The sequence below is a fragment of the Eleginops maclovinus genome, chromosome 10 (assembly GCF_036324505.1).
Source record: "Eleginops maclovinus isolate JMC-PN-2008 ecotype Puerto Natales chromosome 10, JC_Emac_rtc_rv5, whole genome shotgun sequence".
NCBI classification, from domain to species: domain Eukaryota; kingdom Metazoa; phylum Chordata; class Actinopteri; order Perciformes; family Eleginopidae; genus Eleginops; species Eleginops maclovinus.
In genome coordinates, this window is record NC_086358.1 from 10,232,940 (window position 1) to 10,250,602 (window position 17,663).

At 42.6% G+C, this 17,663-nt stretch overlaps 1 protein-coding gene across 2 annotated transcripts in view; it reads right to left on the minus strand.

Annotated features, from left to right (window-relative positions):
* LOC134871236 (disks large homolog 5-like) overlaps nt 1-17,663 on the minus strand; it is a 29,008-nt gene that overhangs the window by 1,313 nt on the left and 10,032 nt on the right. For both annotated transcript variants that reach the window (XM_063893912.1, XM_063893911.1), the window contains exons 7-32: nt 17,340-17,652; nt 16,474-16,704; nt 15,295-15,479; nt 15,015-15,140; nt 14,640-14,772; nt 14,407-14,531; nt 14,072-14,247; nt 13,835-13,938; nt 13,230-13,322; nt 12,125-13,093; nt 11,907-12,030; nt 11,577-11,721; nt 11,038-11,159; nt 10,557-10,640; nt 10,302-10,461; nt 9,325-9,487; nt 9,109-9,242; nt 8,232-8,396; nt 7,941-8,124; nt 7,216-7,364; nt 6,852-7,022; nt 6,494-6,690; nt 5,920-6,063; nt 5,606-5,733; nt 5,246-5,355; nt 3,190-3,299 (exon numbers count right to left, since the gene is read on the minus strand). In XM_063893912.1, the coding sequence (XP_063749982.1) occupies nt 3,190-3,299; nt 5,246-5,355; nt 5,606-5,733; nt 5,920-6,063; nt 6,494-6,690; nt 6,852-7,022; nt 7,216-7,364; nt 7,941-8,124; nt 8,232-8,396; nt 9,109-9,242; nt 9,325-9,487; nt 10,302-10,461; nt 10,557-10,640; nt 11,038-11,159; nt 11,577-11,721; nt 11,907-12,030; nt 12,125-13,093; nt 13,230-13,322; nt 13,835-13,938; nt 14,072-14,247; nt 14,407-14,531; nt 14,640-14,772; nt 15,015-15,140; nt 15,295-15,479; nt 16,474-16,704; nt 17,340-17,652 (4,745 nt within the window). The remainder of the gene's footprint in view (nt 1-3,189; nt 3,300-5,245; nt 5,356-5,605; nt 5,734-5,919; nt 6,064-6,493; nt 6,691-6,851; nt 7,023-7,215; nt 7,365-7,940; nt 8,125-8,231; nt 8,397-9,108; nt 9,243-9,324; nt 9,488-10,301; nt 10,462-10,556; nt 10,641-11,037; nt 11,160-11,576; nt 11,722-11,906; nt 12,031-12,124; nt 13,094-13,229; nt 13,323-13,834; nt 13,939-14,071; nt 14,248-14,406; nt 14,532-14,639; nt 14,773-15,014; nt 15,141-15,294; nt 15,480-16,473; nt 16,705-17,339; nt 17,653-17,663) is intronic.

Genomic DNA, 17,663 nt, shown 5'->3' on the forward strand with positions numbered 1-17,663 from the left:
GCAGCACAACCAATAAAGCAACATCTATTATTTTTAGCCACCATCTTCATTGCAAAACATGGCACCTACATTACAAATGACCTATAATGTTCATGCTAGAAATGTAGTCTTAAGCTTATTGTTTCAGGCAGAAAAAATGGGGCATCCCTTCTCTCCACATCCCGAGTCTGTGGCTCCAAGTCATGCTGCTTAAAGTGTCGTCTCTTGAGGCAATGACTCAGATTTCAAGCAGCTCCTGGAGCCGCTTCATACAACCTTTTTCAGCTAAACATATACAGTCTCCAAGAAGTGTAACCAGGCTTTCATGTGTAAAAAAAATATATATATATACAGTGGTATGCAAAAGTTTGGGCACCCCTCTGAGATTTCATGACAATTTGCTTTTCCTTTATAATAGAAGATCACAGCAACAACATTTGTTTTCCTACAAAGATGTAGACGTTTTAGTGTTTTCCAGACCAAAATTCTTAGGGTAGCATTACATAGTTTTATTATAATAAAATAAAATGCAAAAAATGGGATGTGCAAAAGTTTGGGCACCCTTATAAATAGCATTCATTTCAACACCTGTACGGATTTATAGCTGACAGGTTGCTGCACAAAATTGCTTTGATTAGCTCATTAGACCTTCAATTACAAAGACAGGTGGAACCAATCATGAAAAAGGCTATTTAACATAGGTAATAGCTGGCTGTGCCTGGCCTAGGTTCTTTCTTAGGGAGTGGCAAGATGGGGACCTCAAAACAACTCTCCACTGACCTGACCTGAAAGCTAAGATAATCCAACATTATAAATTAGGAGAAGGGTACAAAAAATTATCTGACAGGTTTAAACTGTCTGTCTCCACAGTCAGAAACGTAGTTGTGAAATGGAAGGCCACAGGAACGGTCCGTGTGAAGGAAAGATGTGGTAGGCCGACAAAAATAGGGGAAAGGCACAGGCGAAGGATGGTGAAAATGGTCACAGAGAAGCCACAGACCACCTCCAGAGAACTACAACAACATCTGGCTGCTGATGGTGTAGTTGTTCACCGTTCCACAATCCAGCGTACTTTGCACCAGGAAGAGCTCATTGGAAGGGTGATGTGCAAAAAGCCTTTCCTGAGTGTTAATCACAAGAAGAGTCGCATGAGGTATGCAAAAGCACATCTGGACAAGCCAGAAGCATTTTGGAACAAAATACTGTGGTCAGATGAGACCAAGATTGAGTTATTTGGTCATAACATGAACAGGTATGCATGGCGAAAAAAACACACTGCATTCAATGAAAAGAACTTGTTGCCCACTGTAAAATTTGGTGGAGGATCTATCATGTTATGGGGCTGTGTGGCTAGCACAGGTACTGGAAAACTTGTTAAAGTTGAGGGCCACATGAATTCCTTACAGTACCAGGAGATTCTTGACAAGAATGTTCTAGAGTCAGTCACAAAGTTGAAGCTACGCCGGGGTTGGATTTTTCAGCAGGACAATGATCCTAAGCACCGATCAAAATCCACCAAGGAATTCATGCAGAAGCACAGGTACAATGTTCTGGAATGGCCATCCCAGTCCCCAGACCTTAACATCATTGAAAATGTATGGATTTATTTGAAGAAGGCTGTCCATGCACGGAGGCCAAGAAACCTGACTGAACTGGAGACGTTTTGTGTGGAAGAATGGGCCAAAATACCACCTGCCAGGCTTAAGGGACTTGTCTGTGGCTACAGGAGGCGTCTACAGGCCGTTATTGCAGCAAAAGGAGGCAATACTAAATATTAATGGAATTATTTCTTAGGGGTGCCCAAATTTATGCACATGCCTATTTTTGTTTGAATGCACATAAACATGTTTCTGTTTGACCAATAAAAGTTATTTCACTACTGAGATGTTTCTGTTACCATAAGGTATAACATATGTTAAAATGAAGTTGCTGCTTCAAAAGCTCAGCAAGTGACAAACTGATGCAGTGGTTTTCCTAAGGGGTGCCCAAACTTTTGCATACCACTGTATATATAAATTCCTTTTTAATCCTGAACTCTGTAAAATGTCAGATACTTGTGAGAAATGTATATATTTGTTTAAATTACATTAGGACCAAGATGACATTTAAAGGTCTCCTATTATGCTATATTTGAACAATATATTGTAGGGCAATATCTATACAAACAAGGTCTGTGAAGTGTTTTGCTCAAAATACCAAACAGATCACCCATTGTAGCCATGCCTCATACCCCTCTTTTTCAGCCCTGCTCCTGAAGTGCTGATTCTGTGACTGTCGCTATAAATTTCAGCTGACCTGAAGCTAGCAGCTCTGTCTGAAGAGAGAAGTTTCTAAGGGAGATACTTAGCTAAACGCTGCCGTGATTAAACGCTTATTATGTTCAAAAACATATCAAGCAGTGACATTATGTATTGTATTATATATACACATCTATACACACACACACAAATAATAACATATCTATAAAAGAAACACACATTCTTATGGAGAAACAAGACTGTGCAGCCAAATTATTCAGTACTGGACATCTTGGACTACAGGGGTTTGATCAGCACCGTCATAAGACAAGACACTTAGATTTATTACAGATGACAATTACAGTTCTGTGGCTCATTTTAAGTATGTTGTTAAGTTCCCTATAGATCTCCTCCTTTTATAGGAGTCATTAATCAGTCAGACAGTCGGTGTGTCAGACTGGCTGCTGCTCCAGATACCAAAACTTTATCTCATGAAAAAAAACACAGAAATATTGTGCTCCAAAAACCTCAGATTACCTCCGGTGCTGCCGGACACCCACATTTGCTCAACCAGACCATAATAAATTACTTTAACTGGGTTTTTAGATCATTTGCTCTTTTGTTTTGTGTTTTGTGAGGACACCCTTACAATGCAACTGACTCTGCCTTTAATAAAGTTCTAGTTCATCTCATCTTTTTATTTTAATTTTCATGTTTCGTTTAGAGATCAGGTGCTTATACTTCTATTGCCAGAGCATACAATGGAGAGTAATTTCTATAATATTACTTAAATAATTCTGAAAATTACAATTTAATAATCTGTAATCTGTCATAAGGGTTAAAAAGATGAACTTGTATTTACATGTGGGTGTTCTGCCCTGCAAACACACTTAAAGTAGGTGTTGTTATTACCATTATTTCTGTATCCATGCTATTTTTAGCTTCAAAGAGAAAACAAGTCATTTCCACCAACCTGTGAAGAAGCGGCTGTACTCCTGCTCTATTTTCTGTGCCGCCTCAAACTGCTCCTTGGAATGTTTCTGTGAGAGTTTATCCCGCAGGTACAAAGGGTCCTTCTGCTCTCTGAGGAGACAACATAAACACCTGTCAGCATCCTTGAAACTCTCTCTTCACACACAGAATCAGAACAAGGTACGATACCAAGGTGTGGGAGGAATCAGCATTTGTCAAAACCAGGTTATATTTTGAAAATAGGTGTTGTAAGAGTCTTCTCTTTGCACACCTACAAATCTCACTTTGCATTTCTTGTAATTGCCCTTAAATGTTTGTTACTCGAATGAAACAATACTTCCTATGACTCCATTCACAACGCAAGCCTAAAACACATTAGAGCCAAGATCTGATCCATGCTAAATATGTCACTTAATTTATTCTGCAGATTTGCACTGCAACAACCTTAAAGTTTAACTGCAGGATATGACTGCATACTCCGGTCATGTAGGTTAAAATGTTCTATTGTTTTATGTTCATCTGAATACTTATATACCACACTGTATATCAGGACATTAAGAATGTAAATAAATAAATAAAAATGTTTGGGAAGTTCTATTAAAATATCTAGATATGATAATTGAGGAATAAGTACCCTAACAAGTTCATAAATGCTTAATCATAATTGTAGGCAAAACATCTTGTAAATTTATTAAAAATACCCTGTTGATTGAGCAAAATTGCACACAATGGACCAAAATAGCCATAGACAGTGTAAAAAAAAAAAAGGGGAACTCATAAAGGATAAAGCACTAGAGCTTTAATGACTCCTCTCTACGGCTCTTCCACTGCACTGCTTCACTCCATATCCCCATTGTCTTAGGATTAGTCATTTGACTTCTCAGTTCCCAGTCTATACCCACGAGGAGCCTCTCACCGAAGCTAGGAAGCCACTCCCATCTCTCCCGGGAACTCAGTGTTCATCAACATATTGAATCTGCCGGTGCCTCCCAGAAGATAGAAACGCATAAAAAAGCGTGAGTTCTGTCAGGCAGTGGGAGGTGTGTTTGTGGCGTCTGTTGCGGGCGGGGGAGGAGTGTGTTTTAGCCGCCCACGCCACAGAGCGGAGCCACAGGACCTATGAGCTCTCCCTGGACAGCTGGCACTCAGCTGATGACAACGAAAGCTTAGCAGGAATCAATCTCCAACATGTCGCCTGCTGCACCACTTCATAGATTTGAGGCCATGGGTGTGTACATGTGTGGCAGAGAAAGCCGGTTTCTGCCAGACCTGATTGCATCTTTATTTGTGTGTGTGTTTGCATGTGTACAAAGTACCAGGCAAAGGGTTCGGGAGATTTAATCTTGCCATGTGATTACAAAGGAAAAAAGCAGAGGGGGACCTTTGAAATATCACAATCATCCAATCAAAACCTCTGCGGGCTGTGGGATCCGCACTAATGACACTGATTACATCAGATTGATCAATTAGTTTATGTTGCTTCTGCTGGATAAATACGATTATGAAAGCAGGAGGACCACTGCTGATGCTGATGTCAATTTCCTGAGTTTCTGTAAAGATGTAAATTAAGTGAAAGTAATGAAAAATAATATTTGATATACTTAAGGAATGGCAACCAAATGATACAAGTTTTATTTTATAGAAAAAAAAGCTGCTAAAATCTGCTTTACCTAAAATGTGGATGATTGGAAAAGGCATGTTGGAAAATCGACATTAATGCAAAATAATCTAAACAAAATTAAAGAAAAAAAAGTAATTGAATCAGATGCTGTGAATTAATTTCAAATTTTGATATCCTATTAAGCCTGAATTTTAGTTAAAAATCCTATTTTCCAAACAAAATATTCTCATAAATAGCCTCCAGGAAAGAAAAGCGTTGGATGAATGAGTCCCTCAGTGTTTCATCGAAGGATCTGAACTTTAAACTGGGAACCGGGTAAACAGCAGAGGCATCAAAACACAAGACCCGCTTGACATACACTTGACATGTCTTAAGAACAAGAAAGCCAAAAGCGACCGAAACAAACATGAATGTATAGAGTCATGGGATTACTCACTTTATCTGCTTGGCATTTTTGTAGCGAATGAATATGACGATTGGGTAGATGTGAACGCTGTGAAGACGCTCGATGGCGTGAGGGGCAATGTCAAGTAAACAGTGACAGTCCTATGAGAGAAAATGGAAGCAAAAAAACTGTATGAGAAATGGGGGGGTGGATCAAAGCAGAATGTTGCAAAAAAACAGAACTTATATTTGTTTCTCTTTTTTAACAAGGTCTTCTGAAACAAAGTTGCACTTAAAGTTCCTTTGGAGTAATGAAACACACATTTAGATTTACATACACTTAGCTTCTGTTTGCAGCCTATAGTGTGAAGACAGCGGCACACAGATTTGATGCACAGTGAGATGAATTTACCTTCTCTGTGATCTCCTTTATTGATGCTACAGTTGTCACATCGAAATGGCCACTCCTCCGTTTGTAGTCAATGAAAACACAATCCTTTACTCCGCGCTCTATGGCCTGCTGAGAGGCCTTCATGATCTCTGGAAGGGGGAAAAAATTAAATAGAAAAAAAATGTGTAACACACTGATTTGTTGGTACCTTACATTAATCTTTACACAAGGACTAAATAAGTAGTAGTGAAATCCCACTCTGCAGATCATCAATGATATAAACCGGATGGAAACAATCCTTCATGAATAAATGAGTCTAATAACAGACTACCCACCGGGCAGACAGCGACAGAACTGTGCAGGAGCCTCCTTCACCAACATGTCCTTACTGGACTCCACTAACGGACCCAGGATCAGCACGGGTCTGGGGAAAGAGCACTCCACCCTCTGAACCCGTTGGTACATCAGGCTCACTCCGTCTGGGCAGGAGAAAATACAATTCATTACAAAAGACCCAAGACTGCATACAGATACAGCTGCACTTAACCCTGCATGCTTTTTAATAAACCGTAATATCTGAGAACTATCAGGCAAGGCTAGCTATCATTCATTTTGAGTTAAAACGCTCTAATGAATATATCACAGAAGAAAGGCATAGTATAATATTAATAATATAGTATAATATTTTGAAAAATCATAGAACACTGGGTCGAGAATATGAGAAAAATCAGTATCCAGAAAATAATTGCATTGCATTCCCCTTCCAGGTCAGTCTGTCTGGTGCAAAGCCTCACTTTTAAAACATAGAGATGGGACTATAAAAAAAAGTGTTATCTAGATTTTCCTGGCCAACATGTTGGGAACTATATCAATTAAATATGCTTTCAACTTTTAAACACGCTCTCTAACCTTCTGTGATGGGTAAGGAATCCGTGCTTATTGCGTCCAGAGCCATCAGCTCCTTCCCGTCCTTGGAGCCGCTGCGTTTGTGCTTCAGCCTGCGGCGGAAGAAGGACCTCCGTGCGGCGGCCGACAGGGACTTGTTGGTGCCGTTATCGTCTTTCATATCAGTCATGCCGTGCCTCCTGTAGAACTCCTGGTCCATCCTTATTGAGACACACAAACACAGTTAGCTCAACTGCAATCGCTCTCCTGTTCATTACCAGTGCTTATTGACAGGACTAGAAAGCTCAAAATTCCATTTTAGACCGTAGTATTTAATAACCTCTAATGTGTATAAGCAAAGTGAATCCAAGGCTGGACTTACATGTATTTACTTGGAATTTGCCCCTTTTCAAGCTTCTGTGCATTCTCGTCCAGTTGCCAGGCCGTCCAGTAGCCGAAATTGCCATTTGGTAGTGTATCTTCAACATACAGGATGTCATCTTTCTTAAAGCTCAGTTCCTGCTCTGTCTCGGCCACCCTCTCATAAAGTGCCCTGACGAGAGATGAACAACGAAGCTTTAAAGGTTAAAACATTCCTCTGAGTTTTTCAACAAGGACATATAAGATTGACAGACAATTTCCCAGAAGATATTGAACAGAAAATGGCTCACAAGATTCAGCCCTTTTAGCCCTTATATTTGAAACCTGACTCCCAGTTTGAATTTACTGATAAAAAGTGAGGGTACCTTGTGAAAAATCCATCTCCCGGGGCCTCTTTGATCGCAGAGAGGTTGTCCACACAGTTTTGGACCTTGAATATGATTGTTTCAGCTGGTTTCAACATTTCCAGGTAAGCCTCTTCTTTAGTTTTGTTCTTCATGCTGATGCCATTGTACTGTTTGAAAACATCAATTATGTAATTGACAAAAGAACACTACGCTCGGCTGCCAACACAGAATGACTCATCATTTTCAGTAAAAGCAATACAAATAAAGCACCAGAACATATATGGAGTATAGCACATCACACACTGTGAAATCACATCTGCTAAACATAGAGATCTTGAACTGGAAATGCTTAACTGTAGAGTGCTTTTGTTAGGTCACAGTGAATCCTGCCATCACGTCAAGGTCTGGCTTGGTATAAATCCCCATAATGTGGATTTTGTTTTCACTTTCACCAACATTTATATTTAGCATGTGTGTTGCTTCTTCTACTGTATTGTCCCCTTTCTCATCATATAATTATGGAGTCTTCCTTTTTTATGGTTGTGTTTTAAAAAGAGGGAGAGCAGGTGATTGGCTCAGCAGTTGTGCAAGCAGATAAACCAAAAACAAACGAGAGGGATACTCATTCAGTGAGACCATGGACTGTCGGGTTTTAAAATGTGTCATAGGAGACTGTTCTGTCCTATAAATCATTTTTACTGTGCAATTGACTCCCTTAGTTAAAGTGATTTCATTGCACGTACCTCGAGTATCAAGTCTCCAGGCAGCAGGCCATCAGGACACTTAGCAGGGCTGTCATCATCCAGACTCTCCACAAAGACGCCGTAAAGGTTTCCTCCATAGACCTGAACTCCCAGCTCCACCTGGATCCTCTTCAGCCTCACCAGCCGAGGCTCTGCAGCCCGTAGCGTACCGGAACCAGGAAGCCTGAGGGAAAAAAAGCATTTAGTCAAGTTTTGCATTTTTCCTCTGACAAAACACACTTAGCATAAAGAAGCAGTATTGGTGGCGACACAAATATGTACCAATCCTACCTGAAGGAGCTTTGAGGGCTGGTGGTGGGAGTGGTTTGTTTGGACGGCGGCGTCATGGTGCCCTCGTCCTGCTCACTCAGTGTGTCGACGATGGAGTGAGTGTCGGGGGTGGTGGCTCCGCTGTCCTGGGGGGTCGGCTGGTTGCTGATGGACTCCATACGAGAACTAGGGACAACAGGAGTCAAAGTCTTTTTAAGGCAAGCAAAGGGCAATAAAATAAATATAATAATATGCCATGTTCAAAGTTTCGAGACTCTTTCACACAAACTGTAATTTTAGCTTTAGAGTTGCTGGTCTTCCACTGCCTTCATCTGTTAAAATATTCTACATACAGAATTCAAATGAACCGATTTTGACTTTTTATTTAGGTGGCTAAAATGTGTTTCACTGATGTACTTATGACAGCAGTCCCTCTGGCCTCCTGTTTATTTCTCAGAACTTGTGGGTGGGAGGACCGCCATGTACTGTAGGTGAGTATAGGAGAGTAAGTACCTAAAAAGAAAAACCCAATTCAAACTATCCTTTTAAAAAGAGAAGACGCACAAGCTGTGGCATACATTATGTGCACAGTTGTTCTGAATATTTACTCTTGCATTTCTCACTTGATCTTATTTGATTCGATTTTTTCAATTGGCCCTGCAGTGTGTTATATGTGTGTTTGCATTTTTACAATATGGTGTTTGCTGTGGACACATTGGTATGTGTTCAGTACCATAACCATTCCATTTATGTTCTCACATTATACTGAAACAGCAGTCCCTGGCACTGTGCACATAGACTCTCTTAGTCAGAATGGTTGAATGAATACGTAACGAAAATGTCACAAGTTATCCGTCTAATTTATTGCTGTGGTGTTCCTGCCTCCTCGCCTCCTCACCCTGAACGAGAGTGGTTGCCCAGCTGAAACATGTGAGGATTATATTGAGCCAAAATGGTGACTGTGTCACACTGCTGCCCGATCACCAGACGTGCCTGCTGCTCGTTGGCATTGCGAAGGTTGATTCCATTGAACTGGAAGAAACAGAGACTCATTAGACACACAAATCAACAGTTCAGAGCTAAATATATAGCTGTAGTGCGAGGGCTGCTTTACCTCTAGGAGTTGGTCTCCGTACTCTAAGCGAGCTTGGTGTGCAATGCTGCCTGCTGTCACTTTGGACACAAAAACTCCCCCGTTATCTCCACTCACTATGGAGATCCCCAGGGGTTCTGCTCCTTTCTGAACCGTCACATTGCGTGGCTCTTCCAAGTATGGCCTTCAGGGGGAAAAATGCAACTCCAAATTATATGAACATAACATAATTTAAACAAATCCACACAATGGAACATTTCAATGCAATGTATCTCTCTGAACTGTGTTTTACTTTAAAGCAAAGACGCATTGCGAACACCAAGGTTAAAAAAGGACCTTACAATAAGATATGGGAACTGTGTGCAACATGACAAGTGCATTTCAGAATCCAACTCTTGTCATGCAATCATACAAAATTCAACAGCATTCTGAATAAATAACAAGCAAGGAAAAGATTATGACATAAAAAAAGGGATACAGAACCATTACCTTTTTTTTTAAGGCTAACAAATTCCAATAAATCTATCATCACTGAAGGTACATGAGATATCTGCAGTGTCTACACAGAAGGTGATATCTGTGCTCTAACATCCTTGCAGGTAGTGCATATACTGTATGTGCTGCAAGCAGGACAAACCTCAAGCTTCTTAAAGAGAGGAACTTGGGCTGAACTGCCAGTGGAAGTCTGACAGAGACACTTTTACAAGAAACAAATCTGAGAAGGAAACAGAGAGAGGAAAGAGAATAATCACCCAAAGCAGGAGAGGAGTATTTTAGGTTATAATGAGCAGATGTAGAGAGGAAAAGAGATGAGAACATAATGATAGATGGTGAGTAGGAGTTCTAATGATATGAGGATGGAGCCTCACAGCTTTGTTTACTGCTTTACAAGCACTTTATCACAATGAAGCAGACAGAAGTACAGACAAATGGTGGAAAACACGTCGTGTTCTGCTGAATGATCGCAGTGCAATGACCCGGACGAGGGGCATGCCTACCCTTCCTTCCGCCTGTCTCCAGCTGGAGCAGGGCTGACTGATATCCTGGGCTGGGTGGAGATGGAGCTCTGCGATTGGCTACTGACGAAAGACGATGTATCCAGGTTGACAGGGGACATTGGAGGCGTCAGGCTGCTACACTCTGAATGTGAGAGGGAGCCTGGAGTGGCAGAGCAGAAAAGTATGAACTCAGACTTGTTGTTTATAGCAGTGAAACTCGTCTTAAGATGATGTAGCTGCCAAATTATTCCGTACCTCTGACAGATTCAGTGGAGCAGGGACACCGATTTGGAGGGATCTTTATTCGCTCGGCCCTGAACTGTAAAGTATTGGAAGAGCCTAAAGACCAGAAACAGAGGACAGTTAATAAAGGCTTACTAAAACTCACAAGCAGAAAAAACAACCCTGCTTGCCTATTTAAATCAACAAGCCATGCATTTACAGGGTTACGCCCAGGATATTACTAAGGGATGTTGGGAATCTGTTTTTCCGAAGTTGCGCTAGACTGCTCTGATAAATGACTCTGATGTGGCCGATCAGTCACTGTCATCTCCTGAGCTGAGTCAGTCTGCGCGATACATCTCGTGGTCAATTAAGTTGCTAAATGAGGTCCAAACTCTTATTGTAACAGTTTCTCTGAAAGCCAAACACATTTGTTTCCGTTTTGAAAGTGACAGTTCATTCAGACATTATTATAGAGGATATTATTTGCCTAAAACTGGGACTCCTTACGTACTCAGTCTGGCGCTGGAGGGCAGGGAGTTTGTGCTGTGCGGGGGTTGGCTGCAGGGAGTTTCAGTCGAGTCCCCAGCGCGCTTGTGGCTGAGGTCCAGGCTGAGGCGGACCTGATGCTGGGGGCTAAAGGTGGAGAAAAAGGCCTCAGTCAGTTCCCCTGTGGTCAATCGTTCAACCCAGAGCAAGATGCTATTTGATACATGCCACCTGTTCATGAGATCTGGGACCAGGGTAAACACTGTGCAACCAACAATTACTTTCAGTATCAAACACTCAAATGCATTCTTAAATCTATAAAAAAGGACAGAAGAATAGCAAACAAATGCCCATCACAAGCTCCCGGAGCCCAAAGTGGCATCCACAAATGTCCTGTTTTTGGTCCTAACACATCAAATTCATAATAATAACAAAAACAATAATACTAAACAGAGAACCCAGAACATATTGTGGCATGTCAATAAGTGTAGGGATATTTTCTGACTCGTTGGCTGTGAAAGGGTCTATTTCTATAAACAAAGAAAAACGAGGAGATTTTAACACCTTGTGTGTGGATGTAGCTGGACGCCTGAGCTGGACGCTGGAGGAGGGTTGTTGTTCTGGACCTCATGGCTCCAGGCAGTGTACACTGGGTTCCTCATCACTGCCGTCACAGCGGGACATGGGGCTAAACCCCGCTGTGTTGAGTCTGGAGGAACACAGAACAAGATCACAATAGCTGACTCGATACAGACGTCGTTGAGAAACAACAGGTACATTTCCATCCTACTTCTCCCATTAATTCCATCTTCTATCTAGCAGGAACAATTGACAAATGCAAGCATGTGTTTCCCATATGCGAAGGCAAAAACAAGTGATGTTCAGGAGGCTTACATGATGGGACGCTGCCGTAGCTGGGGGGTGCAAAGGGCATGCTGTACCGATTAGTTCGCATGGGAGAGAAGCGCAACAAGTCCATCGGCTCTGGGGAGTGCTCGTCGTTAGAGAAACTCTGTACCTGTAAGAAACAAATAAAGCAGGGATATATTTCTTGATTAATCATAAAGTCTGTGAGGCGATGTCGGATCAGATAGGAGCAGTATCTTAGTTACCTGCATGGGAACAGGGATGTGTAACGGGGTAACATTTCGCCGCAGTGCTGGTGCTGATTTGGGTCGGTACCTCCTCTTCTGCCGCTCCTCCGCTCTGCGTCGACTCCCTTCGCTGTCGGGAGTTTTTTTGGCGGCGCTCGTGGTCTCTCCTGTAGGAGCGTTGGTGTAGAAGAGCTGGTTCCTCGCCTCCGCCTCGTCCTGTGGACTTGTAGCTTGGGCTGGGGATGCCGGCGGAGTGGCGGTGGTGATGGTGCAGTCTGACGCTGAACTGTTCTGCTGGCGATGTTTGAACCTGAACGAGTCGCTCCTGGCTGGCGGGGTGGGAGGGGCCTCAGATATCGAGCTCTGCGGGGAGTGCTTGGGTATCTGAGAAAGAGACATGTAGTCCAGTTTTGGGGATGGCTCTGGTTTCCTGAAAGCTTGCAGATCAAAGATGGACTTCCTTTGTTTGACTTTTTTGTAGATGGAGAGCTGGGCACATTCAGTAACAGAAGCTCCTGCTATGACTTTAGGCCACGTGCCTCCGCTGGGCTTCCCTGCTGGGCTCTGCACTTGGTCCACAGCCGTCTGAGGAGAGCTGCAGTCAGAGAGCACGGGGGTGAAGGTGAAGAGCAGATGGTGGAGCTCCGGCCTCCTGTAGCAGAAGTCTGGGTGGGGCTCTGAGGGACTGTGGGAGCTGGAAAGGGAGCGGGAGTGTACAGAGCTGTTGGGGAAAGGCTTGTGGAGGCCGTGAGAGCTGCTGCCGCTGCTGTCCGGAGAATCACCTGTATCCTTACACACTTCGTCCCCTCTGTTGCCCAAGTCACAGCTGCAAATGTCTGTTTGTGTGGAGCAGTTGTGCTTGGAGCAGTTGTGCTTGGAGTTCCTGCAGGTCCTGGTGTGGATCTCACAGGACTGGAGACGAGAGCTCTTTTCCGAGTCCCTCAAACCTTCAAATAAACTGTGGCCGGAACAGCTCTGTGGGAGGAACTGTGGAAGAGGAGAGGTAAATAAATACTTATCTCCCTATACTTGTTTTTTAAGAAGCAAACTGTAAAAGTGTGTGTGTGTGTGTGTGTGTGTGTGTGTGTGTGTGTGTGTGTGTGTGTGTGTGTGTGTGTTTCACCTTCATTAGTGAGATGCTGAGAAGATCACGGCAGTTTCTCAGCAGAGACTCACATTCAGAGAGCGACTTGTTATCGAGGGCAATGCCATTGATCTGCAGTGGATGAAAAAAAAAAACTTACACCAGTAATTACAACTTTAAATTCAAGTAAATAACTGCAGTACGTTTAAAACACAACATAATATACATGTCTTTATGCTTACTAAATTCTGTAAGAGAATTACAAAGTTCACCCAGTATGTCTTTCAGCAGTTATTCTTAAATACATACATAGCACACATAGTATATCTGATTGATTATTGAGTGTGCTGCTGATGAATATTACATTTGATAAACTAAGCAACATTTTCTGACCACAATTTTATTTTTTCAAATTTCACAATAGCAGAGCAGATGTGCTTTACATTAATTGACACCTCATTGCCTTGTAGTACAACATGACCAAGACTATATATTATGAAGGTAAACTCATGGTGTGCCCTTTCAAATGACAACTTTATAGTAGGTTCATTTATTAAACATGCCTGCAGTCAGTAGAGGGCACTAAAAGCTGACAAAAGCTCTCTTATCATGTAACAAACATATTTTTTGGACAGCATACTCACAGCTAACAGTCTATCCCCGACAGTAAGAGCGCAGTCTCTGGCAGCTGGACTGCCTGGGGCCAAGGTGGCAACAAACACTCCACTTTCCAGACCTATGCCACTGTCTGAGAGGAAGACAGAGAAACACTCATATTTGTCAATACATGCGTGTCCATCTTTAAAAAGAGTGAATATACAATTCATCCATCTGTGCTCTAAAATAGTGAGGTTCATTTCTAAATTAGAGCTTAATATGACCTTTGTTTCCTGCCAGGTTTATCTGGATGGGAGTGATGATCCGTCCTCCCAGTGACTTCCTTCTGCGGACCACCATATTAATCACTCCTTCGCCGCTCAGCACCGCTTTAATCACTTGCTTCCTGTCCTTATTGGTCAGGTCCACATCATTTATTTTCAACAACCAATCGTTCACCCTGCACAGACAGATCCAGAGCAATGGTTCAATTATTAAATCCTCCAAATAAAAACAAGGACACAGATTCAAATATGTTTTTAAAATAAAGGAAGACTTGATACCCAAAGCTTGAAATTGTGCTTTAATTACCAAGTTGTAATAGTAGTGAGGCATTTACCTTAATCTTCCTTCAGCCATACTTCCTTTATCCACCTTACTGACAAATATGCCACAATCTCCTGGTAAATAAGGATCATTTACCCCTTCAGCAATATCAAACCCAAGTGCTTTCAAATCCATGTCCTGAATAAGGAAACTCAAAGTTAATTAACAGATTAGATTACATTTTGGTTCAGATCATTTACTTTGTACAAATGTTAAGGAAAAACAAAAATTCATAGTAGTTCTTACTCTGTGCTTTTCAAATTCTACAACTTCCGTCTCCCACTCCATCGAGTCTGTGTCGATGGCTGAATCATGTGAACTGTGAGCCATCAGCTGACGAAACCTCGCTTCCTTTTCCAACTGATCTTCCATCTTTTCCCTGCAGGACACACAACATGTGTAGCTCTTAAATAAGTACAGTCACCTATAGGAGTTGTTTTGCTCTGTCAGTGACACACTTCCTCCACTGGGTGGCACAAAAGAGCACAGATGAGTTAATTCTGGAGGAGACTGACACAAAAGTGTACACAAGGGAATAAGAGTCCAGGTTTGAACCTAAAAATAGGGCATTTAATGAGAGTCTGTCAAATATTTGAAAAGAGGTGTGGAGGAATGACTCACTTTAGTTCTTTGAGTTCCCGCGCTGCGTCGTTCTTCTGCTTCCTGGTGTCATCCAGATTCCTCAGAGCGTCTGCCAGATCACTCACAGCCCGGTCCCTCTCACGCCTCAGGTTGTCACACAGCGTGCTGATGACAGACGCACACATTGTCACACAAAATCGGCATCAGACAAAGTGTAAACAAATATATTTTTCATCCAAGCCTCTCTTCACCAACATGCAACGTAAACAGGACACATTTCCACGTAACAAAACAGACCCCTTCTGAACCCGCTCCTCACCGAATGCTCTCCCTCTCTGCCACTATCTTGTCCCTCTCCTGGAAGGCCCAGTCTCGTCGGCACTTTGCTACCTCAGCCTCCTGCACGGCCTCCTTCAGCTCCTGGGAGATGGCTTCGTACTGCTTCCTCAGAATATCGATCTCCTTGTTGGCTCGTTCCATGTCCAGAGTGGCAGAGTCTTCTTTCTGGATGAGTGGACAGAAATGTAAAGTGGATGTGGGACTGTGAGCAGCAAGGCGCTTTTGATCTAACATTGAGCCTAATGGTACTTCAGACACAACTTAAAAATGGACTCATGCATTTGTGTGTGTGAAATATTTATATTTATGATAGACTTGAGGCTGTGTTCATCCCGACGTTAGCACTTGGAACTCTGAAATGCAGCGTTCTCATTAATTTCAATGAGACAACAGCACTGTCTCAGCAGGGGTTCTAAAGCACAGGCTCCGGTACAAAAAGACAAAACAGGAGTTGTCTGGTGGAAGAAAAAAAAAAGAAGCTGGCTCAACTTCTGCTGCAACACAAAGCAACATCCTCCAGCAGCTCATGGCACATCAAACAAATGCAAACACTATCTCTGACTCTCTAATTTATGAAATGATACTTCTTTGAAATGTTCAAAACATCCGCTGTAAGCCTTCAAAGATTAAATTCATCATCATGTTTAGCCATAAACACCTCAAATAAACTGATGTAAGCTAAAAAGGCAAACCCCCCCCTCCCCTCCCATATTAGAAAGATTGCTTGAAGTCTAACAGTCATGGATTGGATTAGTGGTTTGCTGGTGTGTCTGTAGTAAAGGCTCTGTAAATAACTGTGCAGCAGAGAGACTGCCAAGCATTCATTGAGTCCATAGCTAAATTAATTCTATTAGACTGTTCTGTTTGGCTTAATTATCCATTTCTGATGCAGGGCAGTTCTCTTGTGCACTTCAAAGTCTGAGAGCCTTTTCACTGTAATGGCTGCTAATTCACTAATGCAGGAGTCTCCGGACTTCCATTGCAATTAATGTGACAGTCCCCTTTAAAATATATACACAGTTCAACAAAAATCAATGTGTGGAAACCTGCCAGCCCCTAAATAAACATTTACGATACGAGATGGGATGAAGGGATTATTGTTGGGTGAATAAATCAATCCCTTCATTTGTAATGATAAATCTCCTGTCTGTCTGGCTACCTGTCGGGCCTGGTAATACTCTCGCAGCAGCTGGTCCCTCTGGATGATTGCCTCCGTCCTTTCCTTGCGGGCCACGTCCCTCTCCTCCCTCACTGTCTCGATGTCTTTGCAGGCCTGGCTCAGCTCTTTCTGGGCCTCGGCCTTGTCCTTCACCTCGTGGCAGTATTTCTCCAGCAGCTCGTTCTTCTCACAGATGGCCCGGTCCCTGTCCACCAGCGCTGAGGCCAGCTCCTTCACATCACACGAATAGAATCAGATAGAGATCAAAAGATATGTATTAATTCTCATACTTGTCTCTTCCTACTTCAGCTTGTTTCTTGGGCGGCTGTAACACTGAAATATGCCGCTTGGGAATCAATAAAATATAATCTGATCTAATCTCACTGAACAAATTGTGCCACCACCACGAGCTTCCTATAGGGTGAAACACTGAGGATTACGAAGACTGTTTCTCCTCTCGGAGCACATCTCTTTGCGCTTTTAAAAAAACGATGTGTTTTTTGAGCTGTAGCCTTTTAATACCAGTGTTGACGCGATTGCTTTACGAGTTCAACAAGCTCTGGGTGTTGCCAAAATGACAAAAAGATAGCAGCTGTAACCAGCTTAACTACAGCGGATTGGGACACAGACATTATGCAATAAGTCATTCTTTTGTCTATTTCTCCTCCACAGCATGACAGTTAGCATTGAATCACGCATTATATTAATGACTTTTACTAATATTATTCAGCAAATCCATGACCCAAACAGGAATAACTGCTCTCCCATTCTGTAATTTAAAATGTATAACCTTCAACCTGTATTCAGTTTTTAGAAAATATAGTTTTTTAGTACACCCTTAAAGGAGCCGTGGATTCAGCGGTTACCTGTCTGAGAGCTTCCAGCTCCTCGCTGGCCACCCGTCTCTCTGAGGAAGTGTTCTTCAGCTTGGCCTCTGCCATCTCAAGGCCGGTCTGAAGCCTGTCCACCTCTTTGATCACCTGATCCCGCTCGCTCATGATCAGCCGGTACTCGTTGATCACAGAGTCCCGCTCCTCTTTGTATTTCTCTCCGTCTTTGGCCGCCTTGAGCTGCTGCGTCTTCAGCCTGGTTGCCTCCGACTGCAGTCGATCCATCTCTCGCTGCAGCTCCTTGTTCTGGGATGTGGCCTTGGACAGTTCTTGCTGCGTGTTGTCAAACCTGTAGAACAT